Source organism: Mauremys mutica, chromosome 6 (genome assembly GCF_020497125.1).
Source record: "Mauremys mutica isolate MM-2020 ecotype Southern chromosome 6, ASM2049712v1, whole genome shotgun sequence".
Taxonomy (NCBI): domain Eukaryota; kingdom Metazoa; phylum Chordata; order Testudines; family Geoemydidae; genus Mauremys; species Mauremys mutica.
In genome coordinates this window covers 124,946,025-124,972,169 of record NC_059077.1, presented here as the reverse complement: position 1 = coordinate 124,972,169, position 26,145 = coordinate 124,946,025, and the positions used below count along the sequence as shown (strand labels likewise).

Sequence of the window (26,145 nt, the reverse complement as noted above, 5' to 3'; positions counted from 1 at the left end):
GTCTGAACACAGGATAATGGGCTAGATGGACCTTTGGATGGACCCAGGATGGGCAGTCTTGGGTTGCTTATGTTCTCGGTTGTATGAACCAGTCCTGGCTATTAGAGGAGCAGATGGCTTCAAAAGACCGGTCTCATGGACCTGTGAATCCTGGGCAAACTAATTCCCTTCCTTTAGAGAATGACAGAAAAAAAACATTTCCTCCTTCTTACTATTCCAGGCTTCGTTCCTTTTTCCAAAGACTCACCTCTAGGGAGCACAGAGATATCCATGTGCACAAAGTGCTTGTCCAACCTGTAGCAATGGGGGCATGCTCTGACTTTAGCCAGCAAGAACAGGCCTTGCCAGAGAAGCCCCAGAGAAGGAAATGTTCATGGTCCATCTTATCAGGCATGAAAAGACTTTGTGTCTGTAGCCAACATGACACCTCGATGGCAGACAGGGGTGAGGAGAGAACAATTTCCTCACAAAGAAGGTGGAGGCACTTGTCCCGGAAGAAGATAGCAGCTGAGAACCAGGTGGAGTCAGAGGACGTGAAGCTGCAGGAGGATACAGGGAAAGTTGAACTGGATCCTACAGGTGAGGATTCAATCCACATGGTTAGCGAGGAGCATGTGAGGAATACTCACACCAGTCACCCTACAAGCCTTACACATCAGGGCCTTCTCACGGGACAGCGATGGGTACCAGGGCCGGCTCTGGCTTTTTTGCCACCCCAAGCAAAAAAAAAAAAAAAATTGTGCAGGGGCCGAAGTGGCGATGGGGTGGGGGGAACAAACCTGCCAGCCAGCGGAAACAGCAAAGGGGGGAAACCAACCTGCCAGCCAGCCGGCTGGAGCATCAAAGGGGGGGGTTGGGAAACCTGCCGGCCGGTCGGAGCAACAAGGGGGGGGCTCAAAACAAACCGGCCGGACGGAGCAGCGAAGTGCGGGGGGGCGGGAAACCAAGCTGCTGGCCGGAGCAGCAAAGGGGGTGGGTGGGAAACCTGCCGGCCGGTCGGAGTGATGAAGGGGGCGGGGGGAGGGATGAATCAAACCTGCTGGCTGGAGCAGCGAAGGGGGGGGCACGAAACAAACCTGCCGGTCGGAGCGACAAGGGGGGAGGGCGTGAAACAAACCGCCCAGCCGGCCGGAGCAGCGAAGGGGGGTGAACAAACCTGCCAGCCGTAGCAGCAAAGGAGGGGGCAGCAGGAAACCTGCTGGCTGGTCGGAGCGACGGGGGGGGGGGGCCTGAAACAAACCGCCCAGCCGGCCGGAGCACCGAAGGGAAGAAAAAATAAAAAAACCGCGACGGGAGCGCGGGTGCAGGGGGACTCCGAGCCCTGCAGCCCCCGGGCAGCGGAGTGCACACTCCAGCTAGCGCGGGGGGTGGAGACAAGGGGGGCGGCCAGGGCTTCCTTAGGCGGGGTGCTCGCGCCGCCTGCTGGGAGGGCTCCACGCCGCTCCGGTGGGCGGGCTGCCGTGCCGGGCTTGCTGCAGACCTGGCACCGCTCCCAGCAGCTCCCCTCCTCTGCGCTGCCGCCCCCTACAGGGCCGCCGGAGCAGCAAACCAAAAAGAAAAAAACCTGCCGAGGCGGCGGCAGCAGCAAAGCCCCCCCCCCCCCCAAAATGGGATTGGACGGACTGCCGCCCCTTGGAATCTGCCGCCCCAAGCACCAGCTTGCTCGGCTGGTGCCTGGAGCCGGCCCTGATGGGTACCTCAGATTCTGGAATCCATTTAGTGCCAGATCCTTTTGGCAAGGGTGGCCGAGGTCCATCTCTGAGGTGGGGAGAGCTGAGTGTGTCAGGTCACCCCCCTCTGGGGGTCTGGCGCTGTGGGGTGGGGAGTACTAACATTGCTCCGGGCTGTAAGGAGAACAGAGAGGCTGGACGTTGTAGGAAATCATTTCTTGTCTCCTGGATCGGGTCCATTTCATCAGTAAAATGCTCGAGAGGTCTCAGCAGGTGACACCTGGGAACCATACCAGAGCTGAGCCATTACTTCTTGGGGGGTTAAATGCAAATGAGGCCCGTTGCCCATCACTGACAGGGAAGGTGTGCAAGGGGAGGGGACAAGTAGAATACACCACGGCAAAGAACCTGGCCCCTAGGTCCGAGGAAGCCTCGTGTGGTAAAAGCCCCCAGCGAAGAGCCATGAGATCGGAGTTCTCTGCTTAGCTGCCAACAACCTTCAGTCTGACCCTGGGCAAGTGGCTTCAGGGCTCTGGGCCCGACTTCCATCCTCTGTAAACCAGGGATACTACATGGAAAAGGGAAATGTTACGAATGTTTCTTTCTGCTCCAGGGACGAAGAAGGAGGCGTCGGAGTCGCAGGGGAAGTGGGAAAAAGGGAGCCCAGAAGAGCAGGAAGAAGAGCGCACTCCCACCCCCTCATTACCAAGCAGCTCCCATATGACCATGGTAATGATGCTTTGTGACTGTGCTATTGGAAAGCCTCCCCTGCTGGGTGTATTAATATCTCCCGGAGCTGGGATCTCTGACAGGAGACCTACCTGCCCCTTGCTCAGGGAGCTGAAAAGAAACACTCTTCAAGTGTGATCGACTCCAGCCAGTCTTTACGAGTTTCTCTGGGTTGCTTGAACAAGGCCTAAGTTGACAAAGGGGTTCAGGCACCTCAAGAAGTTCAGAGGTGCTTAGTGGGATTCGCAGAAGTGCCTGACTCAGGTGCCTGATTCTGATGCACTCTCCATGGGACACAGGCACTGCTGAAAATCCTACCAGGCCCCTCCCTGTACTTGTAGGGGTAACCCACACACCTGCTGGGTGGGGTGTTCTGGCCCGTCTAGCGGCACCAGGACCACTTAGAGACAGAGATAAAAGGTGTCTGCTCTAGAGCCTTAGCTAACAACCAGTTGGGTTTTAGCTCCTGCGGGAGAGGCTCCTGCACTAAACTCCAGAAATCCCAGGTTGGATCCCCTGTGCCAGGAGTATCTATGCGAGTGTGTCGCTCTGGTGTGCTCTACTGCATCCTCAGCTGCTGGCGTCCAGGACAGACGGGGCTAATCCAGCCACGCAGGCCAGCTGTAGTAACACTCAGGAGGTGCCTGAGACACCAGGGCAAAGGCCTCCAGCACCCCAGGCCCTAGGTTTAGGTGACCCTGGAACCAGCCCCCCTGCAGTAACATTGTGCCCAGTGAGTTCTGACCCACGGGGGGCTGGCCCCAGAGGCCCACAGTTTGGGATTCTCCTCAGCCAGGCAGACTTGCTCCTTCAGTCGAAGCTACTTTCTGTCCTGCCGGCGATTCCTGCCTGTTTTGTGGCAGCACCACACGCTGCAGGGTGGGGAAGGAAGAGGCATTTCCATTTGGGCCCTGTTCTCAGTCCTTTCCTCGCAGACACTGTGGGCTGCTAGAGTTGCTGAGCCAATCTGCTCAGGCGCTCGGGGTGGGATGGGACATGGGGCAGGTTCTGCAGTGACCCCTCGGCTGCACTCAACAAGCAACTTGACTGGGCTTTGCAGGCCAATGAGGCTTTCTCAGCAAAAGCTGGGCTTCCTGGGGGGAGGGGCTAGAGAGGGAGGAAATGGGGTGCCCTTGGGGTCCCCGCACCGGCTGAGAGGCTCCCATCTCTTCTCAGGCAGAGGGGAGGGGGAAGCGTATGAAAGACTGAGGAAACCTCGGCACCTGTTGAGGTTTGTCAAGAAAAGGGCTCAGCCGGAGTCTCCACGCTCACTGGGCGCTGCCAGCCTCCCGCCGGGACAGACTGTTCCAGGGCAGCTGAGCAATGGAAATACTCAGTCCCGACAGGCTCTGTCCCTGTTCATTGCAGACCCCCGGGGAGCAGCTTCCCTCAGCCCAGCTCCAAGCCCTGCTGATGAGAGCCGTGAAGGGTCTGACGACACCCACCCTGGAGCGATTTCAAGCCGCCGAGGAAGAGCTGAGGACCATCGTATCTCTACACGGAGACAAGATGGAGAGAGTAAGAGACTCCCGCCGTGGGGCAGGGGGATGCTGCGCAGAGAGTGGGAGGGGAGAATTTCCTCTCCTAGGAAACCGTTCCTGAGACACACAGGCATGGTGCTGTGAGGGTTGGCTGAGCCCCTTTCCCTTCATCGCTTGGCCGCAGGGATCCGCGGCGTCCGGTGTTTGACGTGTTCTCTGCCCGCTGGAGCTCTGACACGTCCCTGAGGACAGCCCAGCCCCACTGAAGGGGAGCGATAGCCCCGGCCCTGGCAGCGCAGCACTTACCTAGTCGGCCCATGGGCCTCCACACTGATTTCCTCAGACATGCTGTGGGGCCTTGTTTTTCCAGCTGAAGGATCAGGAGGAATTTGGCTTTGCACTTTTCTCTCTGTCTCTCCCTAGCTCTGATCCTGCTGCCCATCCCCACAGGATCTGAGTGCCTCCCCCGTGAATTAGACTGGCCTAGGGAGGTTTCTGGCAGACTTCATTTCTACAACCCCTGGGTAGGAGGCTCTCAGAGTCATTATTCCCCCTGATTAATGAAGCTCCACCGCCCTCCTGGGAGGTAGGAATTCAACCCGTTTGACACCTGGGGAAACTGAAGCCCAGAGAGCTCCTTGAGTTGCCCAAGCCTGCGCAGGTGGGGTTATCCAGAAAGGAATCAGGGTTCACATTCCCTGCAGTCCTTTAAACGTTGCCTTCAATCGCTCGGCCTGGAAATAGGTGACATTCCTGCCCTTCCCCAGATACCGCCTGCCCATGGCGCCTAAGTGCAGACTTATTCCCTTCCTGGGCTTTGGCTTTCCTGGAAACTCAGAAACTAATAAACGAACAGAATCCTCAGCCTGAGCTTCCTCCCCAAACCTGCCTGTTCCTGGGGTTTCCTGCAGGTCGTCCCTGTCTCTGACCGAGTTCCCTGTTTCCAGCAGGTCCGAGGGGGAAGTTAACAAATGGCCCCCAATCAGCAGATTGATTTGTGCAGGGCTCTAACTCCTGCTAGCAGAACAGGGCACCAGAATCCAGCCACCCGGGTTGTAGCTCCTGCTCCTTGTTCGAGAGAGGAAAGAGCAATGACCAATTCCTCATGGAAGAGCCCTAGGGGGCGGCTTGTCCCTTTCGGGTCTGTCCACCTTGTGCTGCAAACTCTGCAGCAGGAGCCGGAAAGCCTGGCCCTATGGACGTGGGCTCCCAGGGCTGGCACTGTGGGGCCAAACGGCAATGCAGCCTCTTCTGGGCTTGGGCTGGAACTGGAGCTCTGAAGCCTGGGGACGAGGGGGCTTCAGAGCCTGGGCTCCAGCCCAAGTCTCCAGGTCTGCACTGCTGTTCCCAGTGCCATAGCCTGAGCCCGAGGTTAGAGACCCGGCTTTGAGATTGGTTACGGCAGCTTTTAAAATCCCGCAGTGCAGAGGTTCTCCTTAGGGCTGGGGCCTGGAGCTGGCTAGCCCCGTCCAACTAGCCCTGCCTGCCATCTCTGGGATGGGCTCTGGGGTACATCAGTGGAACCAGCTGGGTCTGGAGCAGCGCTTCTCTACCTGGGACATCCTCAGGGCCAAACAGGGGGTATTGGACGTGCCCCACACAACACATATGGGGCCCACAATGGAAACTGGGTTGAGAAGCACGGGCCTGGAGGAACTGATTGTGCTAGAGAGATCAGCAGGAAGTTGCAGAGATGGAGGAAAGGCTCCTGCAGGGAAGCCCTTGAGAGCAGGGCTGAGAGCAGTTTGCTAAGGCAGGGAAGGCCCTGGGACAGCAGGGGAGTTTGGGCTGTGCCCACGGTAAGGTTTGGGGGAAGGCTTTTGTGTGTGTTTCTGAGCTTTAAGATACTAAACCAGACCTCAGGAAGGCTGGGCTTCCTGGACTTGTCAAAGCCTCTTTCTTGACATTATGGAGGAGCCAAGACGGGCATCCGAGGTGAGAGGCGGCTTGCAGGGCTGCCAGGAGGGGTTACCTGGGAGAAGGCCACTCATGGATAAATCCATCCCTCAACTTTCTGGCATTCTTCCAGGTTGGAGACGTCGTGGGACGTATCTTAACCTGGCTGGATAACGTCTGTGATCCCAGAGCCAGAAAAGCAGCGCTGAGGGCCACGGCCTTGCTGGCTCGTCCCCACCCCCAGGACGTGGTTCTGAGCTGTGTGGCGCACACGCTGTCCTCGGACAGGTAGGGAGCTGCTCTGTTATCACCTCAGGCCATTATTTCTCTTCCTGCTCCTACTGACAGGCCACAGTCCGGGAAGGGTCCGTCGGGCTGACACAGTTGGAGGGAGTTTCCTGCTGTGCAGAGAGCTGTCCATGCTCACTAAGAGGAGATGCCCAGGCCCAGCCACTGAGGAGCCAACCCTCCTCCTGCACTCCCCAGGATGGAGACGTGCCAGTTTTCTGGAGAATTCCAGCACTGTCCTGATTTCTATGGGTCACCCCACTTCCTCTGCCATCCAGTACAGGGCCAATAAATGGCTTTGGGGCTCACTCCACATCCCTGGGTCATGAGGTCTGGCTGCTCCCTATTGTGTGAGAGAAGGCAGAGATGGAAAAGGCCCATGAGGTCCATCTGTCCGTCCCCTGGGGACCAGTGCAGGATTGTTACCTGCAGTCAGATCCCTAGTTATTCCATGGCTGAGGAAGTGGTGAAAAAACACACTCATCCTTATGGAGCTGCACAGCAGAGGTAAATCTCTTAAGACAGAAAGTTCAAGACCTAATTGTTGCAAACTAAATAAATGATCCACACGTGACCATAGCGTAAATGCAGTGCAGCCTGCCTGAGTCTGCAGACAGCCGGCAATAACAGCTCTGAGAGGGGTGAGTGCCTCTTTTCATCTCAATACGTTGTGAACTCTGAGTCCTGCTGGTTATTGCCGATCACTTTGCAGAGCCATCCAGCTGAGGTGTTTATAACACAGTCCCCATGTGCCCAGTGATGAGCTGCCAAAATATTAACAGCCAGTTCCCTCCTCCCCCCCCCGGGGGGGTCGTGCCCCATCCAACCCCTCATGTTCCTTGACACCCCCCCCCAGGACCTCTGACCCATCCCCCCCTTCCCTGTCCCCTGACTGCCCCTTGCCACCCACCCAACCCCACCTCTCATTTTCGATGGCCCCCCAGGACCCCTACCCCATCCAACCACCCCTTCTCTCTGTCCCTGAGTGCCCCCACCACCTCATCCAACCCTGCTATTTCCTGACTGCTCCCCGGGACCTTTGCTCCCATTCATTCACCCTGTTCCCTGCCCTCTGACCGCCCTGACCCCTATCCAACCCCCCACAACCCACCCCCTCCCTGCCCCCTTACCACACTGCCTGGAGCCGGACCGGGTCCACTCCGCCAGGACCACAACCGGCGCCGCGGGGCCCGACTCCCCGGGCTGGCACCGGGGCCGGAGCCGCTCGGCTGGAACCACGGGGCCCGACTCTCCAGGCCGGGTCTGGCTGGAGCCGCTCGGCCGGCAGCGGTGCCCGACTCCCCGGGCCGGCACCGGGGCCAGAGCCGCTCGGCCAGAACCGCGGGACCTGACGCCCTGGGCTGGCACCGGGGCTGGAGCCGCTCGCCCGGCAGCGGGGCCGGAGCCGTGGGGCCCGACTCCCCGGGCTGGCACCAGAGCCGGAGCTGCTCGGCTGGAGCCACGGGACCCGACTCCCCGGGCCGGCGCCGGGGCCAGAGCCGCTCGGCCAGAACCGCGGGACCCGACGCCCTGGGCTGGCACCGGGGCTGGAGCCGCTCGGCCAGAACCGCGGGACCCGACGCCCCGGGCCGGCACCAGGGCCGAGCCGCTCGGCCGGAACCGCGGGGCCCGACTCCCTGGGCTGGCACCGGGGCTGGAGCCGCTCGGCCGGAACCGCGTGGCCCGACTCTCCAGGCCGGGTCTCGCTGGAGCCGCTCGGACGGCAGCGGGGCCCGACTCCCTGGGCCGGCACCGGGGCCGGAGCCGCTCGGCCAGAACCGCGGGACCCGACGCCCTGGGCTGGCACCGGGGCTGGAGCCGCTCGCCCGGCAGCGGGGCCGGAGCCGTGGGGCCCGACTCCCCGGGCTGGCACCGGAGCCGGAGCTGCTCGGCTGGAGACGCGGGACCCGACTCCCCGGGCCGGCGCCGGGGCCAGAGCCGCTCGGCCAGAACCGCGGGACTCGATGCCCTGGGCTGGCACCGGGGCTGGAGCCGCTCGCCCGGCAGCGGGGCCGGAGCCGTGGGGCCCGACTCCCCGGGATGGCACCGGAGCCGGAGCTGCTCGGCTGGAGCTGCGGGACCCGACTCCCCGGGCCGGCGCCGGGGCCAGAGCCGCTCGGCCAGAACCGCGGGACCCGACGCCCTGGGCTGGCACCGGGGCTGGAGCCGCTCGGCCAGAACCGCGGGACCCGACTCCCCGGGCCGGCACCGGGGCCGAGCCGCTCGGCCAGAACCGCGGGGCCCGACTCCCCGGGCTGGCACCGGGGCTGGAGCCGCTCGGCCGGAACCGCAGGGCCCGACTCTCCAGGCCGGGTCTGGCTGGAGCCGCTCGGCCGGCAGCGGGGCCCGACTCCCCGGGCCGGCACCGGGGCCAGAGCCGCTCGGCCAGAACCGCGGGACCCGACGCCCTGGGCTGGCACCGGGGCTGGAGCCGCTTGCCCGGCAGCGGGGCCGGAGCCGTGGGGCCCGACTCCCCGGGCTGGCACCGGAGCCGGAGCTGCTCGGCTGCAGCCGCGGGACCCGACTCCCCGGGCCGGCGCCGGGGCCGGAACCGTGGGGCCCGACTCCCCGGGCCGGGCCGAGCCGCTCAGCTGGAGCCGCAGGACCCGACTCTCCGGGCCGGGTCGGGCTGGAGCCGCTCGGCCGGCAGCGGGGCCGGAGCCGTGGGGCCCGACTCCCCAGGCCGGCACCGGCACCGGTGCCGCGTTCCCGAGCTGGGCCGTGTTGGAGCCGCTCAGCCGGGACCAGACCGGGCTGGGGAGCTTGGCTGGGGCCAGGGGGAGCCGCTCAAAGTGGAGCTGGACTGGGCCACACGTGTCGTCCGCCCCGCCCGGCTTACCTGCCTGCTCCTCGTTTCAGGCTTCCCGCGAACATCTGATTGGCGGGAAGCAGGGGAGGGGGAGGAGAAGGAGGGCGGAGCGTTCAGGGGAGAGGGGGAGGTGAGCTGGGGCTGGGGTCGGGCAAACAGCTGCCCGAGCTTTGTTAAATTTAAAAACTTTTTAGAACCTGGTTGTCCTGGAACAACCGGTTTTAAAAAGGCTTCTAAATTTAACAACCGGTTCGTGCGAACCGGCTGGAGCTCACCACTGCATGTGCCTAGGGGCCGTGAAACCCAACTGGACCCTCGCCAGAGGTCAAAACTCCGTCTTTCCTCAGCATCCTCTGCAATGCAGTTCTGCACTGACCATAGACAAATCTGTGTCACATGGGAGAGAGAATTGAAGAGCAGCATGAAAGAAACTGAATTTCTTACCCAGTTCCGTTACCAGAGGAATACAGTGTTGGTTTTCATATTGATTTGAATGTTTGATTTGTAAACCTTTCAGATTTGAATTCCTTGAAGCAGCCCCAGTGCTTTCCAGGGTCTGTGCTCAGAAGCTATAGAAACTCGGCAGCGTTGGCACAGAATTTCAGTCAAGCGTCCTGAAGACCTTAAATCCAGGCCATTTGCTCTTGGTTTGTCCAACCTAGTTCTCAGTGTCCCCAGGGCTTGACCACCATGTCCGACCTTCCTCACCAAACTTGGAAGTCAAATGACTGGAAGCCTTTTGGATCTGTCTGCAGTCTTCCTGCGCGGATGCCTGGGGGGACCAGCAGTGCTTAGATCAGCAAGAATGGAGAGAAGAGAGGAAGGGGATTTCAGTACTAGTTTCCTTCCAGCTCTGTCACACTGGGCAGTACAATCTCCCCTTCCAAGCTCCTGAATCCTCTCCTATCAGGGCATGTTCTGAGTCAGTGTCTGATCCCGTCCACCACACTGCAGTAGGATTCAGCTGCTAAGAGACACTTGGCCAAATGCTGGGTCTCAGTTACACCCCCAAATAGCCAGAGTAACTCCAGTGAGGTCAGGCAAGTTCCTCGGGACTGAGCCTAGCGTCACAGAGCAGAATGTTGCACAGTCTGGTGGTCACACTGTGCTGGTCACTCTGTGGTCAGATCATGGTCACTGTCCTGGAAACAGCGGTGCTAGCTTCAGGAACAATAACCCATTCGGGGAAAGGAATAAATACAACCTTCTCTGACGGGACTTGCCCTGCCTCAGCCTCCCTGCACCAATCGGTGTCTCCTCTCACAGACGCCTTTCCTGCCCGCTTTCCAAGCCTCTCCCTGGGGAGGGCAAGAGGTGGCCAAGCAGGGAAGGTCTGACTTCTCTTTCTGAATCTGCAGATGTGCCATTGAGCTGTGGAAGGCCTTGGGGGAAGAACCACAGCTCCCCAGGGAGGTGCTGCGGCAGCTGCTGGACAAGCTCCAGCAGAGACGCCGGGAGGAGAAGAGCGGCAATGTGTCCCTGGCTGTAAGTGAGATTTGAGATGTCACTTTGAGAACCCGCCACCGCGGGGAGGATGGTGCATCTGTGTGTGGGAGCTTCACCCCTTCTTAGCTTCAGGCCACGGCTCCACTACACAATGAAGCCGACCTGCGTAACCTCGGCATACAGCCGCCACAGCAATTCCATCCCTTGTGTGTGTCTGCACTTTGCTGCTTGTGTCGGCAGTGCCCATCCTCACCAGAAGCGCTCGTCTCGATTGTACGGTCAGGGTGGGGCATTGTGGGAAGGCTCCTGAAAGCCAGTTGACGTACGCGACGTTGTGTCTACACTGACACTGCATTGACCTGGACTCTCTGCCACTTGTGGAGGTGGAGTTATGACTTTGGCACCAAGGGGCAGTTCTGCCGATGGGAAGGAAATTCCATCGTTAGGGTGATGCTGGGTGAGGGGCCTTGCGTTGACATAACTCTGTAATGCAAACCAGGCCTTGGTGTGTCCTGGCCACCTCCTAGCAAACCAAAGAGGTGTAAATAAAGCTTCGCCCAGGAAAAGTTACTGATCTGAAGCGGTTTATCTGCTGGTGCCCTGGCTCTGTTTGCTGCTCTAGGTGGCTCTTTAGTGAGCAGGTGCAGTTCGGGTGTCTCTTGGAAGTATCCAGGTTTTTGGCTCTCTAAATTGTGACTAGAAATCTTCCCAGCACGGGATCATGAGCTGTCCGGTACTTTTGACTGGGCCAGAAACACTGGGGCTATGAGAACAGATCTCCTCAGGATGGTTTCAGCCCGTCCAGTCATGGCTGGAAACCCAAAGCACAGAGTCTGCACCATTAAGCGAAATAATGGGGAATAACGTCATCCAGACTCTTCTGACCGTTCCGTAGGGCTCCATCCTGCTTCCGTTCCAGGAATGGGTAAAATTTCAGGACCCTCCAAATCTCTCCTTTCCTCTCAGGAGCCAATCCTCTTTTGTAATAGGCTGGGGAGGAAATGAGACCCGAGAAAAGGACAATAGCGAATGGCAATGGGGGCAGGTGGCAGATTGGGATAGTGGAGTGAAATTCTTTCCCCCCTCCAGGCAATGAGGACCATTTACGAGGTCCTTTTCCTATGGGGATACCGAGAAGCCATCCTGGAAATGTATCCCCAGATGCTCATCCTCTGCGTCAGGCAAGTGCAGTATGTGATGGATCTGCACTTGCCAGGGACCTACATGGCCAGCACGACATCCAGCCCCGAGGAGGGATCCAGCTGCCTCAACCCCCTAAGGTAATGACTGAAAGGAAAAGGAAGAACAGATTTGTTCTGCTAATCACATGTGGGCTGTTCATGGCCATCATTAGTTCGGGTGCTATAGTTAGCCCAGGCTCGCTTACACCAACTAAGGATCTGGCCCCACATGCCCGCTTGAGTCCTGTTACCTGTCACAGTAAAGAATCAAGTATTCAACCGCATTGAGTGATGACACCAACCATCTTCAGAAGCTACAGTGTCACTAACTGGTTACAAACTCAATGAAACTGCAGTGTCGACAGGGCCCATTGGGCAGGGAAGCACCATGATATCACACTGGATCTATCCTCGGGGAGGCTAGCTCCTGCTGTCCATGCTGTGTGTGCCAGGGCGTGTGCAGCTTTGCCATGCTCGGGGCTGATCTCTTTACCTGACACTGGTATTTTTTGTCTTTAGCACATCGGTGGAGGCTGTGAAGACTCTTTTTTCCATGCCCGGATACTGGAAGGAATTTGCCACCATCCAATTTCAGCAGGGTTGGGACATGATATCTTCACGATATTACTATTCGCAAGGTGTTGGCCTGATTGCAAGGTAGGAGCCCAAAGGTTCCTCTTCAGTGGGTCTCTCTTGGGAATGGGATTTCCGGGTGAAATGTTCCTCTGTTCCAGGCTGCCATCTCAGCCCAGCAACTAGAGAGGAACTCTCTCTCCCCCTTGATAACCACAAGGGGCTTTCTGCTCCATGTTCCAGAGCCATGATCGAGTTTGAGAACCCTCAGCTCCCTGCCGTCTTCAGAGAGGCCATCACCACTGTTCAAAGGGAGAAGGAGGAGCAGCAGAGAAATATCGCCATGACTTTCTGCACTGAGGTGAGATTCTTTAGTTGACAGGCACAAGTGGGCTTTCTGGAGAGCAGCTGAGGCCAGTAAGCTCTGGGCACATTGTCAGCAGCTCAGCAGCCTACAGCCAGCTAGCTCCTCTCCGCACATGGATGGTGGTGGGGCATGGCACAGAATGGGAGGGAGAGACAGGGTGAGATCGCTCCTGGCTGGATGTGCCTAGGTGGGATCATGTGACAAGAGGAGATGTTTCTCCAGTGCCCCAAGGCCATGCTTCTCTCCTCACCTTCTCCTGGGGTTCTGCTTTTCTTCTGCCCCAGGGGTCGCTCCATGGCACTCAGTGGGGCCTGGAGATTCCCCTTTCCCTGGGGGTTTATTTGTGACTTGTGCATTAGTCTAAGTTCTGGGAATGAACCAACTGAAAGAGCAGCACCTGGCTCCCTACACACCAGAGACGTTGTATGGGAGTAAGTGGCCTTTTGGTAAAGATGAGTGTCCAGGGAACAGACCCCACAGGAAGACCTCTGCTCCTCAACCCGATGTTGATTTGGCTCTTTCCAGTTTCTCCAGAGTCCTTCCATTGAGACAATAATGACAAAATCAGAGCTCCAGGCGCAGCTCATGGAATGGACCCAAGATAAAAATCCCATTGTACATCGGCTCAGTCTGCGAGGCCGTGGCAGTATTGTGCTCCAGCCAGAAAAGGTGAGAGGCGTGGATTGCCCGGGGGACCGAGGAAGCCGATGTCTATCAAATAGCTCAGCAATGAGAGCGAGATCCCCACACAAGCCTTGTTGTTTAACGCACAGCACTCGAATGTTGGAGGTGCTTTACTGAGCAAATCAAGGCACGATGTGGTCCCTGCTCCCATGAGCTGACCCCTGATTGCAGATGTGATGCAATGGGGGAGGCGGGTGAGCAAAGACAAAGGTTACAGTGAGCAGCTGGCAGAGAGTGACAGGAGAATGACTTTGTGCCCCGTTGGGCGGCTGTGCCAGCCGTGGTGTCTCATAGGTGGGAGTGGGATGGGCCAGCATATGCCCCAGGCTGTCATCCAGGATAGTAATGAGCTGCCTTCTCCATTGCTGCAGGTGCAATCGTTACGGGCCCAGCTGCCAGCGATCATGGACATGTTCTGTGACAGGGATGGAGTGCGTGTCATGGGGGCCATGCATCAAGCTGGACACATCATCTACCTCCTGAATGGGGAGGGGCTTGGCTCCATCTCCCAGGACATTGCAGTCAGCCTTCGTCCCTTCATTGATGACGTAAGGCTGGGAAACACAGGAGAACCCCATTCCCCCCCCCTCCGCCTGTCTCTGGTGCCCTTGTCTCTCTCTCCCCATCCCCTTGTCTCCCACCCCTCAGCCTTGCCATGGAGCCTCCAAGGGGTGCCCCTGCCATGGGTGGGGAATCTCCTGCTCAGCCACCTCCCTGTCAGAGCTCTTCTCCGCAAACCTCAGCCTCAGCGCCATGCTCCCAGCCCCTGCTGCCGCCTGGCCTGGGGGAGAGGGGCCTGGCTCTGGGCAGACGACCAGCTGTCTGGAGAACACCGGCCCCCAAAGAGGTGGAGGTTCCCAGCAGGAAAGAGGTGGGTCGGGAATGGCCCGGCTCTCAGGGGCACCGAGGAGCAAAAGAACTGCTGTGTTTTGTAGCAGCACCTCCCTGAAAGGCTCCAGCAGCTGCTCCTCCCCTTCCCCAGACCGGTCTCCAGCAGCCTTCCCTCCCTCTCCCCTCATCTTCTAGGGGTCTAGGATTCTGTGCTCTCCAGACAGACATTGCGTCTAGGACACCATGGGGCTGCACGGCCCTGCACAGCGTCTCAGGCCCTGTTCTGCACAAGACGTCTATGGCGCTGGCCTGGTGGCCTCACAGCTCCCGCGACCCAAGTCAGTTATCACAGGGGATCCAGAGCAGCGTGCGGATTAGGACTCTGTCGCGTTATGCTCTGATCCTGCCTGGCTTTAACCGGGCTTCCCCACTCCCTGTGTGTCATTGCCAGGAGAGGGGCAGTGTGCGCTCCGCTGCCATTTTACTGCTTGGCAACGTGGTGAGCAGCGTGAAGGACCCAGACAAACCCATCGTGCAGCAGGAAATGATCCACTGCTTGCTCCCGCTGCTGCTGCATCTTGAAGACCGGGATGAGAGTGTGACACTGGTAAGTGCCACGGTCATTATTTCCTGGAGAGCAAAGAGCCAGAATCCCCTGGGGCCCCCACTCCATTAATGGCCAGAGCCCCTTGCCCAAGCAGAGTCTTCTCCTCCCTGCTTCACTCCATGCTGGAGCCCAGTGCCTCATCCATTCTCACAGCACACAGCACAATTGGGAAGAAAAGCCTTCTTCTGGGAAAGAGCCCTGACCCTCTCCTGCAAAGACAGGCCTCAGGCCTTCGGGCTGCTGCATCCAAAGGTTCACAACAAGAGGCAGCAAGAGAAAAGGGAGCACAGATCTGTAAGTGCCCTTCGCTTCAGGGAGCTGATATCTGCCCACAGCCTTCTGGAAAGTGGGTGCAGCTGCCCTGACTTCTTCCCTGGAGCTCCTGAGAGAACTTAGAATCACAGAATCATAGAATCTCAGGGTTGGAAGGGACCTCAGGAGGTCATCTAGTCCAACCCCCTGCTCAAAGCAGGACCAAACCCAACTAAATCATCCCAGCCAGGGCTTTGTCAAGCCTGACCTTAAAAGCCTCTAAGGAAGGAGATTCCACTACCTCCCTAGGTAACCCATTCCAGTTCTTCACCACCCTACTAGTGAAAAAGTTTTTCCTAATATCCAACCTAAACCTCCCCCTCTGCAACTTGAGACCATTACTCCTTGTTCTGTCATCTTCTACCACTGAGAACAGTCTAGATCCATCCTCTTTGGAACCCCCTTTCAGGTAGTTGAAAGCAGCTATCAAATCCCCCCTCATTCTTCTCTTCTGCAGACTAAACAATCCCAGTTCCCTCAGCCTCTCCTCATAAGTCATGTGCTCCACCCCCCTAATCATTTTTGTTGCCCTCCGCTGGACTCTCTCCAATTTATCCACATCCTTCTTGTAGTGTGGGGCCCAAAACTGGACACAGTACTCCAAATGAGGCCTCACCAGTGCTGAGTAGAGGGGGATGATCACATCCCTTGATCTGCTGGAAATGCCCCTACTTATACAACCCAAAATGCCATTAGCCTTCTTGGCAACAAGGGCACACTGTTGACTCATATTCAGCTTTTCGTCCACCGTAACCCCTAGGTCCTTTTCTGCAGAACTGCTACCCAGCCATTCGGTCCCTAGTCTGTAGCAGTGCATGGGATTCTTCCATCCTAAGTGCAGGACTCTGCACTTGTCCTTGTTGAACCTCATCATATTTCTTTTGGCCCAATCCTCTAATTTGTCTAGGTCCCTCTGTATCCTATCCCTACCCTCCAGCGTATCAACCACTCCTCCCAGTTTAGTGTCATCTGCAAACTTGCTAAGGGTGCAGTCCACACCATCCTCCAGATCGTTAATGAAGATATTGAACAAAACCGGCCCCAGCACCGACCCTTGGGGCACTCCACTTGATACCGGCTGCCATCTAGACATGGAACCATTGATCACTACCCGTTGAGAGCCCGACCATCTAGCCAGTTTTCTATCCACCTTACCGTCCATTCATCCAGCCCAGACTTCTTTAACTTGCTGGCAAGAATACTGTGGGAGACTGTATCAAAAGCTTTGCTAAAGTCCAGAAATAGTACATCCACTGCTTTCCCCTCATCCACAGAGCCGGTTATCTCGTCATAGAAGGCAATTAGGTTAGTCAGGCATGACTTGCCCTTGGTGAATCCATGCTGACTGTTCCTGATCACTTTCCCCTCCTTTAAGTGGTTCAGGATTGATTCCTTGAGGACCTGTTCCATGATTTTTCCAGGGACTGAGGTGAGACTGACTGGCCTGTAGTTCCCTGGATCTTCCTTCTTCCCTTTTTTAAAGATGGGCACTACATTAGCTTTTTTCCAGTCATCCGGGACCTCCCCCGATCGCCATGATTTTTCAAAGATAATGGCCAATGGCTCTGCAATCTCATCGGCCAACTCCTTTAGCACCCTCGGATGCAGCGCATCCGGCCCCATGGACTTGTGCTCGTCCAGCTTTCCTAAATAGCCCCGAACTACTTCTTTCTCCACAGAGAGCTGGTCACCTCCTCCCCATACCGTGCTGCAGAGTGCAGTTGTCTGGGAGCTGACCTTGTCTGTGAAGACAGAGGCAAAAAAAGCATTGAGTACACTAGCTTTCTCCACATCCTCTGTCACTAGGTTCCCTCCCTCATTCAGCAAGGGGCCCACACTTTCCTTGACTTTCTTCCTGTTGCTAACATACCTAAAGAAACCCTTCTTGTTACTCCTAACATCTCCGGCTAGCTGCAACTCCAAGTGTGATTTGGCCTTCCTGATTTCACACCTGCATGCCTGAACAATACTTTTATACTCCTCCCTGGTTATTTGTCCAATCTTCCACTTCTTGTAAGCTGTTCTTTTGTGTTTAAGACGAGCAAGGATTTCACTGTTAAGCCAAGCTGGTCGCCTGCCATATTTACTTCTCTTCCTACACATCGGGATGGTTTGTTCCTGCAACCTCAATAAGGTTTCTTTGAAATACAGCCAGCTTCCCTCGACTCCTTTCCCCGTCATGTTATTCTCCCAGGGGACCTTGCCCATCAGTTCCCTGAGGGAGTCAAAGTCTGCTTTTCTGAAGGCCAGGGTCTCTGTTCTACTGCTTTCCCTTTTTCCTTGTGTCAGGATCCTGAACTCGACCATCTCATGGTCACTGCCCCCCAGGTTCCCATCCACTATTGCTTCCTCTACTATTTCTTCCCTGTTTGTGAGCAGCAGGTCAAGAAGAGCTTTTCCCCTAGTTGGTTCCTCCAGCACTTGCACCAGGAAATTGTCCCCTACACTATCCAGAAACTTCCTAGATTGTCTGTGCACTGCTGTATTGCTCTCCCAGCAGATATCGGGGTGATTAAAGTCACCCATGAGAACCAGGGCCTGTGATCTAGCAACTTCTGTTAGTTGCTGGAAGAAAGCCTCGTCCACCTCATCCCCCTGGTCCGGTGGTCTGTAGCAGACTCCCACCACGACATTACCCTTGTTGTTCATACTTCTAAATTTAATCCAGAGACACTCAGGTTTTTCTGCAGTTTCATACTGGAGCTCTGAGCAGTCATACTGCTCTCTTACATACAACGCAACTCCCCCACCTTTTCTGCCCTGCCTATCCTTCCTGAACAGTTTATATCCATCCATGACAGTACTCCAATCATGTGAGTTATCCCACCAAGTCTCTGTTATTCCAATTACATCATAATTCCCTGACTGTGCCAGGACTTCTAGTTCTCCCTGCTTGTTCCCCAGGCTTCTTGCATTAGTGTATAGGCATTTAAGATAACTCGCTGATTGTCCAGCTTTCTCGGTCTGAGACAGGAGTCCTCCCCTCTTGTAATCTCCTGCTTGTGCTTCCTCCCGGTATCCCACATCCCCACTTACCTCGGGGCTTTGGTCTCCTTCCCCCGGTGAACCTAGTTTAAAGCCCTCCTCACTAGGTTAGCCAGCCTGCTTGCAAAGATGCTCTTCCCTCTCTTCGTGAGGTGGAGCCCGTCTCTGCCTAGCAATCCTTCTTCTTGGAAGACCATCCCATTGTCAAAGAATCCAAACCCTTCTCTCCGACACCATCTGCGTAGCCATTCGTTGATTTCCATGATTCCACGGTCTCTACCCTGGCCTTTTCCTGCCACAGGGAGGATAGACGAGAACACCACTTGCGCCTCAAACTCCTTTATCCTTCTTCCCAGAGCCACGTAGTCTGCAGTGATACGCTCAAGGTCATTCTTGGCAGTATCATTGGTGCCCACGTGAAGAAGCAGGAAGGGGTAGCGATCCGAGGACTTGATGAGTCTCGGCAGTCTCTCCGTCACATCGTGAATCCTAGCCCCTGGCAAGCAGCACACCTCTCGGTTTTCCCGGTCAGGGCGGCAGATAGATGACTCAGTCCCCCTGAGGAGAGAGTCCCCGACCACCACCACCCTCCTCCTCCTCTTGGGAGTGGTGGTCGTGGAACCCCCATCCCTAGGAAGGTGCATCTCATGCCTTCCAATCAGTGGAGTCTCCTTCTGCTCTGTTCCCTCAGGTGCATCATCCACTCCACTCTGTGCACTAATACCTGTGGAGAGAACATGAAAACGGTTGCTCACCTGTATCTGTGTTTCTGGTACATGGATGTTTCTGGTACTCTTTCCCCTTCTGGAAGTCACATGCCGCCACTTATCCTCGCTGGCCTTCTGTCCCCGCTGCGTAGCCTGCTCTGAATCTTCAGAACGTTGTGCCCGCTGCAGCTGATCCTGACGTCTATCCAGGAAATCCTCATTTTCTTTTATGGAATGCAGGGTTGTTATTCGTTTCTCCAGACCTTGAATCTTCTCTTCCAAGATGGAGATCAGCTTGCACTTGGTACAGACAAAGTCGCTCCTATCCTGTGGAAGGAAGACGAACATGGCGCATCCTGTGCAGGTCACAACGGCGGATTGCTCAGCATCCATGGTCTCTTCCTTCTAAGAGCTCTCTCCAGGCGAACTCCCAGGCAAACTCCTTCTGTTTGCCTCTCTGCTGTTCGCTGGTCCCAACTTCTCTAGGTCCCAGCTTCCCAGAATTCACCGGACGTTGCCCTCTTTCGTTGGGCCAGCTGGGATGTGGAGGGAAGCCTGATCTGGGGCCCCTTTGGTCCGACTCTTTGGGATCCCCAAGCTGACTCACGCTCTCATGCAGTCTCTTTGCGCCTAAGGACTGAGCTGTGGAGATCTCTTATGAATCTTTCCAGGGCCGTCCATAGAGGGGCGCAGGGCCTGGGACAACACCCCCTACTCTGTCCTAAGCCCCAGCCCCACTCCATCCCTTCCCCCAAGTGCCACCCCACCTCTTCTCACCCCTGCTCCGCCCCCTGCCCCATCCCTATTCCTCCCCTCCCCCCAAACCCCCACCCGCTCATTTCCCGAAGGACGCTGGGAGCTGGCGAGGTGGGGCATAGCATAGTGGGACCGGGAGTCCTGCTCCTGGCCCCTGCATGGCCCATGTCCTGCGTCCCCCTGAAGTGCAGGGCCCCCCAAAGCGCAGGGCCCTGGTCAACCACTCCAAACCATCCAAAGACAGGACGGTTCTGGCTCGCTCCAGCCAATTCCCTCTCCTGAGCACACTCCTGTGTACAGCAAATGACAGGAATCTCCTCCACTAGCAGGAAAAGCAGGAGAACAAGGGACGGGGAAGGCTCCATGTCCCCCAGACTGTCCCTCTCTCAGTGAGAATCCTCTTGGTCTCACCTTCTCTTGCAGCGATGCAAACTGACGCTCTTCCGCTGCGCAGTGTTTCTCAGGTGGGCTCATTTGAAGATGCTGTTCCGCAGCATGGCCTGGGATGGCTCCACACAGCTCATGAAGTGTGCCTGGAAGTGCTTGGTAGGTCAATTCCTTGTGCCTTGAGAGTGGACTTGAGGGAGACCTTTTTAACCCCACACCCTGAGTATCCATCTGCTTCCGTCGGGTGGCAGGACTCTATTCCAGGCTCTCTGTTGGTTCATTTCTGCAGGAGTTACAATCCCTTCACATTTTTGAACATTTTCTCCTCAACTGTCAGACCTGCAAACGTTTGTCTTTGAAAATGAAAGCTGAGGTTCTGGAGAACACAATAGTAACTCCAGAGAGGTGCTGCTGTGGCGCATTGGCTCATACTGGCTGTTGCCATGACCTGGCTCTATGCTTTGGCTTCCCTGGACTAGTCGCTGTGGGAAGAACATGTCATTTGTATATTGTGCGTTTCTTCCTCCTTTCTTCCTAGATGCAGAACAACAAGAGCCACATCCCCAAATTCCTGTTCCAGGCCTTAGAGTACCTGGAAAGCTCACAGACAACAATCAGACATTCTGCAGCCCTGTTCATTGGTAAGCAGAGCAACTTCACTCGAGCTTTCTTGAACTGCTTCCTTCAAAGCCCTTTTCTAGACTGCTGCTCTGTTCCCTCCGACAGCACCAGAATCCTGAAAGTAAGTGTGTGGGGGGGGGAGGGGTGCGCCTAAGAGGGCCCTGCACCCAGTGAGGATCCCTTCCCTGGCTAGAGGCGTCTTTTTAATTTTTACTCACCTAGCGGCGCTCTGGGTCTTCGGCGGCACTTCGGCAGTGGGTCCTTCAGTGCCGCCGAAGACCTGGAGCGAGTGAAGGACCCACTGCCGAAGTGCTGCCAAAGACCCAGAGCGCCACCCAGTGAGTACAAGCCCCACGTGTTTTTTTATATATGTGGTTGTTGTGGTTGATTTTTTGTCATCCTTGCCGGGGCCCCATCGAAACTGTTTGAATTGGGCCCCGCGCTGCCTAAAGCCGGCCCTCTGTGTGGGTGGGTGTATGTGTGTGTGTGTGATAGAGAGAGAGAAAAAATTAACATGTCTTCCAAGATGAAGGGAGCAACTTAGCTCTATTGACCGCACCAACTTCCCCTGCCCACAACAACTCTTTGGCTGCGCCTAGGGGAAACCAGCATGATGTGAATTCAATCTCCTTTGGAAATCAGTCTCTCAGTGACTTCTAGGCTTCTGATGCTTTATCTAATGTGCTTTGGGAACAGGTGTAAGGAATGTATTTAATTTCCCAAGGGCTGTCTTGGGAGAATGGCTGCATCTTTCGCAGTTTTCAGCAAAGGATTTGAAAAGTAATGAGATTCATTGTCTGTCTAGGAAATACTATCCACCATTACTGTGACTTGTTGTCTGAAACAGTGACTGAAGATGGCATCTCCCGCCTGTATGAAGGTAAGGAAATACCTCTGTGTGTTTGTGCCTCTGTGGGAAGTACAGGGGTGCAGCACAGGGCCTGAACACAGGTTGGAATGTGTCCCTCTCTGTCTAAGGACAGTGTTTAAGGAAGAAGGATGGTCACGTGAGCTTTCATCGAGGTGCCACGATATGTGTACGGGAGCAGGGGAATTCCATCCCTAGCTCCTAGAATAGACGTAGCCTTAGAGCTGTTTGGGGAGACTGTCTTCATAGAGGTCAGAACGTCTCTAAAGGAAGGCCTGACAGAATTGAAAAGGGCTGTTGTTATTATTAAGGGCGATGATGAGGATGACAATTACCCTCTGTAGGGAAAGATTCATCACTTGCCCTCCCTGTAATGGAGAGATTTCAGGCCAGGGAACCACTCAGAACTTGGTTATCAACTCACAGGAAATCCCCTGAGTGCACATTGGAAACATCTTTCTCTGTGACCTCTTAAGGAATGAAGGCACAGGGCCACACAGGATTTCAGTAGACATTAGGAGTCTAAATCTCTCTGCAGATCTGTGCGTAAATGTTGGATCATTTAACACCTCTGCTGCTGTCACTTTTCTGTTCCATCCCAAGCAGAGTTGCCCCCACCTGCCTGTGTTTTAGCGTGTGGACGTGCGTATGCTGGGGGAGGGGGAAGTTACGCATGGAATGGGGTCTCCTCTCTGTCCAGGGCTATTTTGGGAGTAGCTGAGTGGCTGTTTCTTGCCCGCAGACTCTTGGGTAGCTAATAGCATGTGGCAATGGCCATCTGAAGGGGAGGTTTCCTAGGCACCAGTCACATCAGCACCATGGGGCTTTCAACCCGTTTCCTCTTTGTTTCAGCTTTTCAGGAAGTGCCTTTGACATCTGACAGCACCACAGGGCACATCCTCAATAGATATTACAAATGGCTGCAGAAGCTTGGAAATCTCGTGTCGGGTTCCGCATTCGACTAGGGAACCGGGACCGACACAGAAGACCTCTTTGTCCTGCTATGGTACGTACAACAGCGTCTTTGGAACAGGGACTGAACAACGAGGTGGATATTGGCAGATGACAGACAATTGTGTAGGTCAGTGAGGCATAGAGAAGACTTTGAAGAAGTGGAAAGGGATCTAATAAAGCCATGTGACGGGGCAGCACAATGGCAGATGAAACCCAGAGCTGACAAACTCAGGGCCATACGCATGGAAAGCAGTGAGGTGAACGACTCCTACATATCGCTGGTGTCGGACACCAGAGCATGGACGGTTTGGCCCAGTGGCTGGAGCAGGGGTGGTGGGGCCTAGTGGAGATCGAGCCGAGGGATGGAGCCGGAGTGAGGAGCAGCTAGGGGCAGGGCCAGGGTGGGATTAACGATTCGCAGCCAACAGGAGCTGTAGGGGGCGGAGCCTACAGGCAAGAGCAGCTCATAGACTATCACTAGCAGGGTTGGAAGGGACCTCAGGAGGTCATCTAGTCCAACCCCCTCCTCAACACAGGACCGATCCCCAACTAAATCACCAAATGGCCCCCTCAGGGGTTGAACTTTCAACCCTGGGTTTATCAGGCCAATGCTCAAACCACTGAGCTACCTCCCAGGACAGAGGTTCCCGGCGTGGTGCTCATTGCGGTGTTGCGGCTGCGGGGGGGGAGGAACGGCAGCGCGTGGAGCCGCCTCGCCCCACCCTAGCCAGGCAGAGCCGGCCCGGCTGGAACGCAGCACACAGGGGCTTTAGTGGCTGTACCAAGGGGCCCCCCTTAGCCCTACTCCTTTCATGAGTGCATCACTGCCCCACTTCTGCCCCAGCCCCACACACGGTTACAGGGCAGAACCCTGTAGCTGAGCTCTGAAATCTCTCTCACTGTAATGAAGTTACTGCAGAGTCAGGACCACCCCACCTTTGGGCTCCATGTCTGACATCTCTCCGCACTGCACAGAGCCCTACATTCACAGAGCTTCTCGCATGTGATTCCCTCAGTCATCAGAGCCAGGCGGAGAGAGGAGAAAGTCTCCCAGACTCCCTCTATCCATTGCCAGCCCACAGGGTAGCGGAGGTTGTGGGAGGTTGGGTGCTCTCTTTACGCAATGCCAGCTCTCAGGGAAGTTACAAAGGAGCGTTAGCAAAGTGCGGTGGTTTTGTGCTGTGGAAAACTACCCTGCTTGAAGGTTTTGTTCTTCTGAATTGTGTTCCTGCCCTTTCTCCCTCTTGCAGACATCTAGAGGCTAACAGGAGCCAACTGAGCCCACCACTGATCACACCTCTTGGGAGACGGCAAAGCAGCTGCTGCATGGGAAGGAGGAGAGCGAAGAGGCAGAGCAGGATGTGCCGGGGTGCACCAGGCACACATAACCTCACAGTCTAGGCGGCGGAAGCCAAGCCCCTCCCCAACCCTGCCGGACATGCTACAACTGGAGCACCAGTGTGACAGGGAGCAGCTCAGCTCAGTCTAGGCAGATGCCGAAAATGGAGGATGCACATTGTAGGCTCCATTCCAGAAGCAGCTGAAGCCCCTGACTGCAGAGCCCCGAGGTGCTGAAACCCAACCCCATCCCCAGGTGCCTGCAGACGTGCAAGGGAGCTCGGAGTCTCTGGGAGATTCCCACGCCGGGAGCCCAGAGACCCCCAGCCCATGGCCTAGAGACATCTCGTAGGAAGAAACCTGGGAGAACTAGCCATTGTCATGCTGAGTGACGTCAGATGTTCTGGCTGGATACCCACTAACTCAAGGCAGAACACACTGGCCACGGACAAGGCCCTGGGCTAGGACCCGGGGAAGAGTAACAAGGGTCCGGGTCCCCCTACCCTGGCCACCATCCATCCTTGGGTGGCAGCCCACCTCCCCAATGTGCCACTAGACTGCACAGCCGGAGAGGGCGGCCGCACGGACTCTGGTCTCTGGGCCCCACAGCCCCGACGGAGAGGGCGGCCGCACGGACTCTGGTCGTTGGGCCCCACAGCCCCGATGGAGAGGGCGGCCGCACGGACTCTGGTCATTGGGCCCCATAGCCCCGATGGAGAGGGCGGCCGCACGGACTCTGGTCGTTGGGCCCCACAGCCCCGACGGAGAGGGCGGCCGCACGGACTCTGGTCTCTGGGCCCCACAGCCCCGACGGAGAGGGCGGCCGCACGGACTCGGGTCGTTGGGCCCCACAGCCCCGATGGAGAGGGCGGCCGCACAGACTCTGGTCATTGGGCCCCACAGCCCCGACGGAGAGGGCGGCCGCACGGACTCTGGTCATTGGGCCCCACAGCCCCGACGGAGAGGGCGGCCGCACGGACTCTGGTCGTTGGGCCCCACAGCCCCGATGGAGAGGGCGGCCGCACGGACTCTGGTCATTGAGCCCCACAGCCCCGACAGAGAGGGCGGCCGCACGGGCTCTGGTCGTTGGGCCCCACAGCCCCGATGGAGAGGGCGGCCGCACGGACTCTGGTCGTTGGGCCCCACAGCCCCGCTGGAGAGGGCGGCCGCACGGACTCTGGTCGTTGGGCCACACAGCCCCGACGGAGAGGGCAGCCGCACGGACTCTGGTCGTTGGGCCACACAGCCCCGACGGAGAGGGCAGCCGCACGGACTCTGGTCGTTGGGCCACACAGCCCCGACGGAGAGGGCGGCCGCACGGACTCTGGTCGTTGGGTCCCATAGCCCCGACGGAGAGGGCGGCCGCACGGACTCTGGTCTCTGGGCCCCACAGCCCCGACGGAGAGGGCGGCCGCACGGACTCTGGTCTCTGGGCCACACGGCCCCGACGGAGAGGGCGGCCGCACGGACTCTGGTCTCTGGGCCCCACAGCCCCGCCGGAGAGGGCTGCCGCACGGACTCTGGTCGTTGGGCCCCACAGCCCCGCCGGAGAGGGCGGCCGCACGGACTCTGGTCGTTGGGCCCCACAGCCCCGCCGGAGAGGGCGGCCGCACGGACTCTGGTCATTGGACCCCACAGCCCCGACGGAGAGGGCGGCCGCACGGACTCTGGTCATTGGACCCCACAGCCCCGACGGAGAGGGCGGCCGCACGGACTCTGGTCTCTGGGCCACACGGCCCCGACGGAGAGGGCGGCCGCACGGACTCTGGTCTCTGGGCCACACGGCCCCGACGGAGAGGGCGGCCGCACGGACTCTGGTCATTGGGCCCCACAGCCCTGAGTGGGAGGGCGGCCGCACGGACTCTGGTCTCTGGGCCACACAGCCCTGAGGGGGAGGGCGGCCGCACGGACTCTGGTCTCTGGGCCACACAGCCCTGAGGGGGAGGGCAACCATTTTGACTGTGTCCATTAGGCCAAACCACACTGAGGCTAAGGGCAGTTATTTGGTTCCAGCCAAGGGACCTCGCCCCTTCATCCCTAAGGCATCCCTCGTCTGTCACCAGGAGAGTGACCCCATGACATAAGACTTTCGGGGTCAAGATGCAAACGTGAGCAGAAGCAAGGAGTGGCATGTGACCCCTCTAAGAGCTCCTCCCACTCCTCTACCAATCTGGGGGTGTTTTATCTCCATTGATCTGCCTCAGGAATGGATCTGAGCAATGGGGGAAAGTTCTGGGGCAGAGTGACCCATCCGGAAGTGGGTCATGTAACCCCTCCAAGAACTCACCCCAGTTGGGGTGGGCCTCATCCCCTTAGGAGCAACCAGAGAGGGGATTTCACCAGACAGGGTAAGTGCCGTGGTGGGGTGACCTGCCCGTAAGAGGGGCCCATCACCCCTCCATGAAATCCCCCCACCGTCCTCTGCTAATCGATCAGGGTTTCACACTCATCCCTTAGGCCATCCCAGAAGGGAAACGTACCAATCAGAATAGGTAGTGCCCGAAGGCCTAGGCCAGAAGCCGCCGATCTCTGGAGCTCCATGTTTGCGTGACTGGCAGCATCGTCCTGGAAGTTGCAACCCAACACTGCGGGGAAGAAGCCGACTCGTTCCAAGGATGTGTTTTGCGGAAATCATGGCCTCGACCTTCGGGCTAT

The 26,145-nt window shown here is 57.3% G+C and overlaps 1 protein-coding gene across 4 annotated transcripts; it reads left to right on the top strand.

Annotated features, from left to right (window-relative positions):
* Positions 1 to 266: 266 nt before the first annotated feature.
* On the top strand, positions 267 to 24,310 carry LOC123372146 (maestro heat-like repeat family member 5). 4 transcript variants are annotated; one of them, XM_045020101.1, is made up of 16 exons: positions 267 to 579; positions 2,284 to 2,399; positions 3,768 to 3,917; positions 5,910 to 6,064; positions 10,232 to 10,358; positions 11,409 to 11,599; positions 12,020 to 12,157; positions 12,317 to 12,434; positions 12,966 to 13,109; positions 13,496 to 13,672; positions 14,407 to 14,562; positions 19,746 to 19,868; positions 20,248 to 20,350; positions 21,136 to 21,210; positions 22,051 to 22,204; positions 23,411 to 24,310. In XM_045020101.1, the coding sequence occupies exons 1-15, from the start codon at positions 303 to 305 to the stop codon at positions 22,161 to 22,163; spliced, it is 2,163 nt and encodes a 720-aa protein (XP_044876036.1). In that variant the 5' UTR covers positions 267 to 302; the 3' UTR covers positions 22,164 to 22,204; positions 23,411 to 24,310. The 4 variants fall into 4 exon arrangements, 2 of the variants coding, with proteins under 2 accessions (XP_044876036.1, XP_044876037.1); XM_045020102.1 differs by having other exon boundaries at positions 23,403 to 24,310; XR_006580137.1 differs by having other exon boundaries at positions 22,051 to 22,279.
* The last annotated feature ends 1,835 nt before the right edge of the window (positions 24,311 to 26,145 follow it).

Coding starts and splice junctions, on each gene's coding strand:
- LOC123372146 (XM_045020101.1), top strand. CDS start 303: ATGGGGGCATGCTCTGACTTTAGCCAGCAAGAACAGGCCTTGCCAGAG. Junction 13,673..14,406: donor TTCGTCCCTTCATTGATGAC/GTAAGGCTGGGA, acceptor TGTCATTGCCAG/GAGAGGGGCAGTGTGCGCTC. Junction 21,211..22,050: donor CATCTCCCGCCTGTATGAAG/GTAAGGAAATAC, acceptor TCTTTGTTTCAG/CTTTTCAGGAAGTGCCTTTG.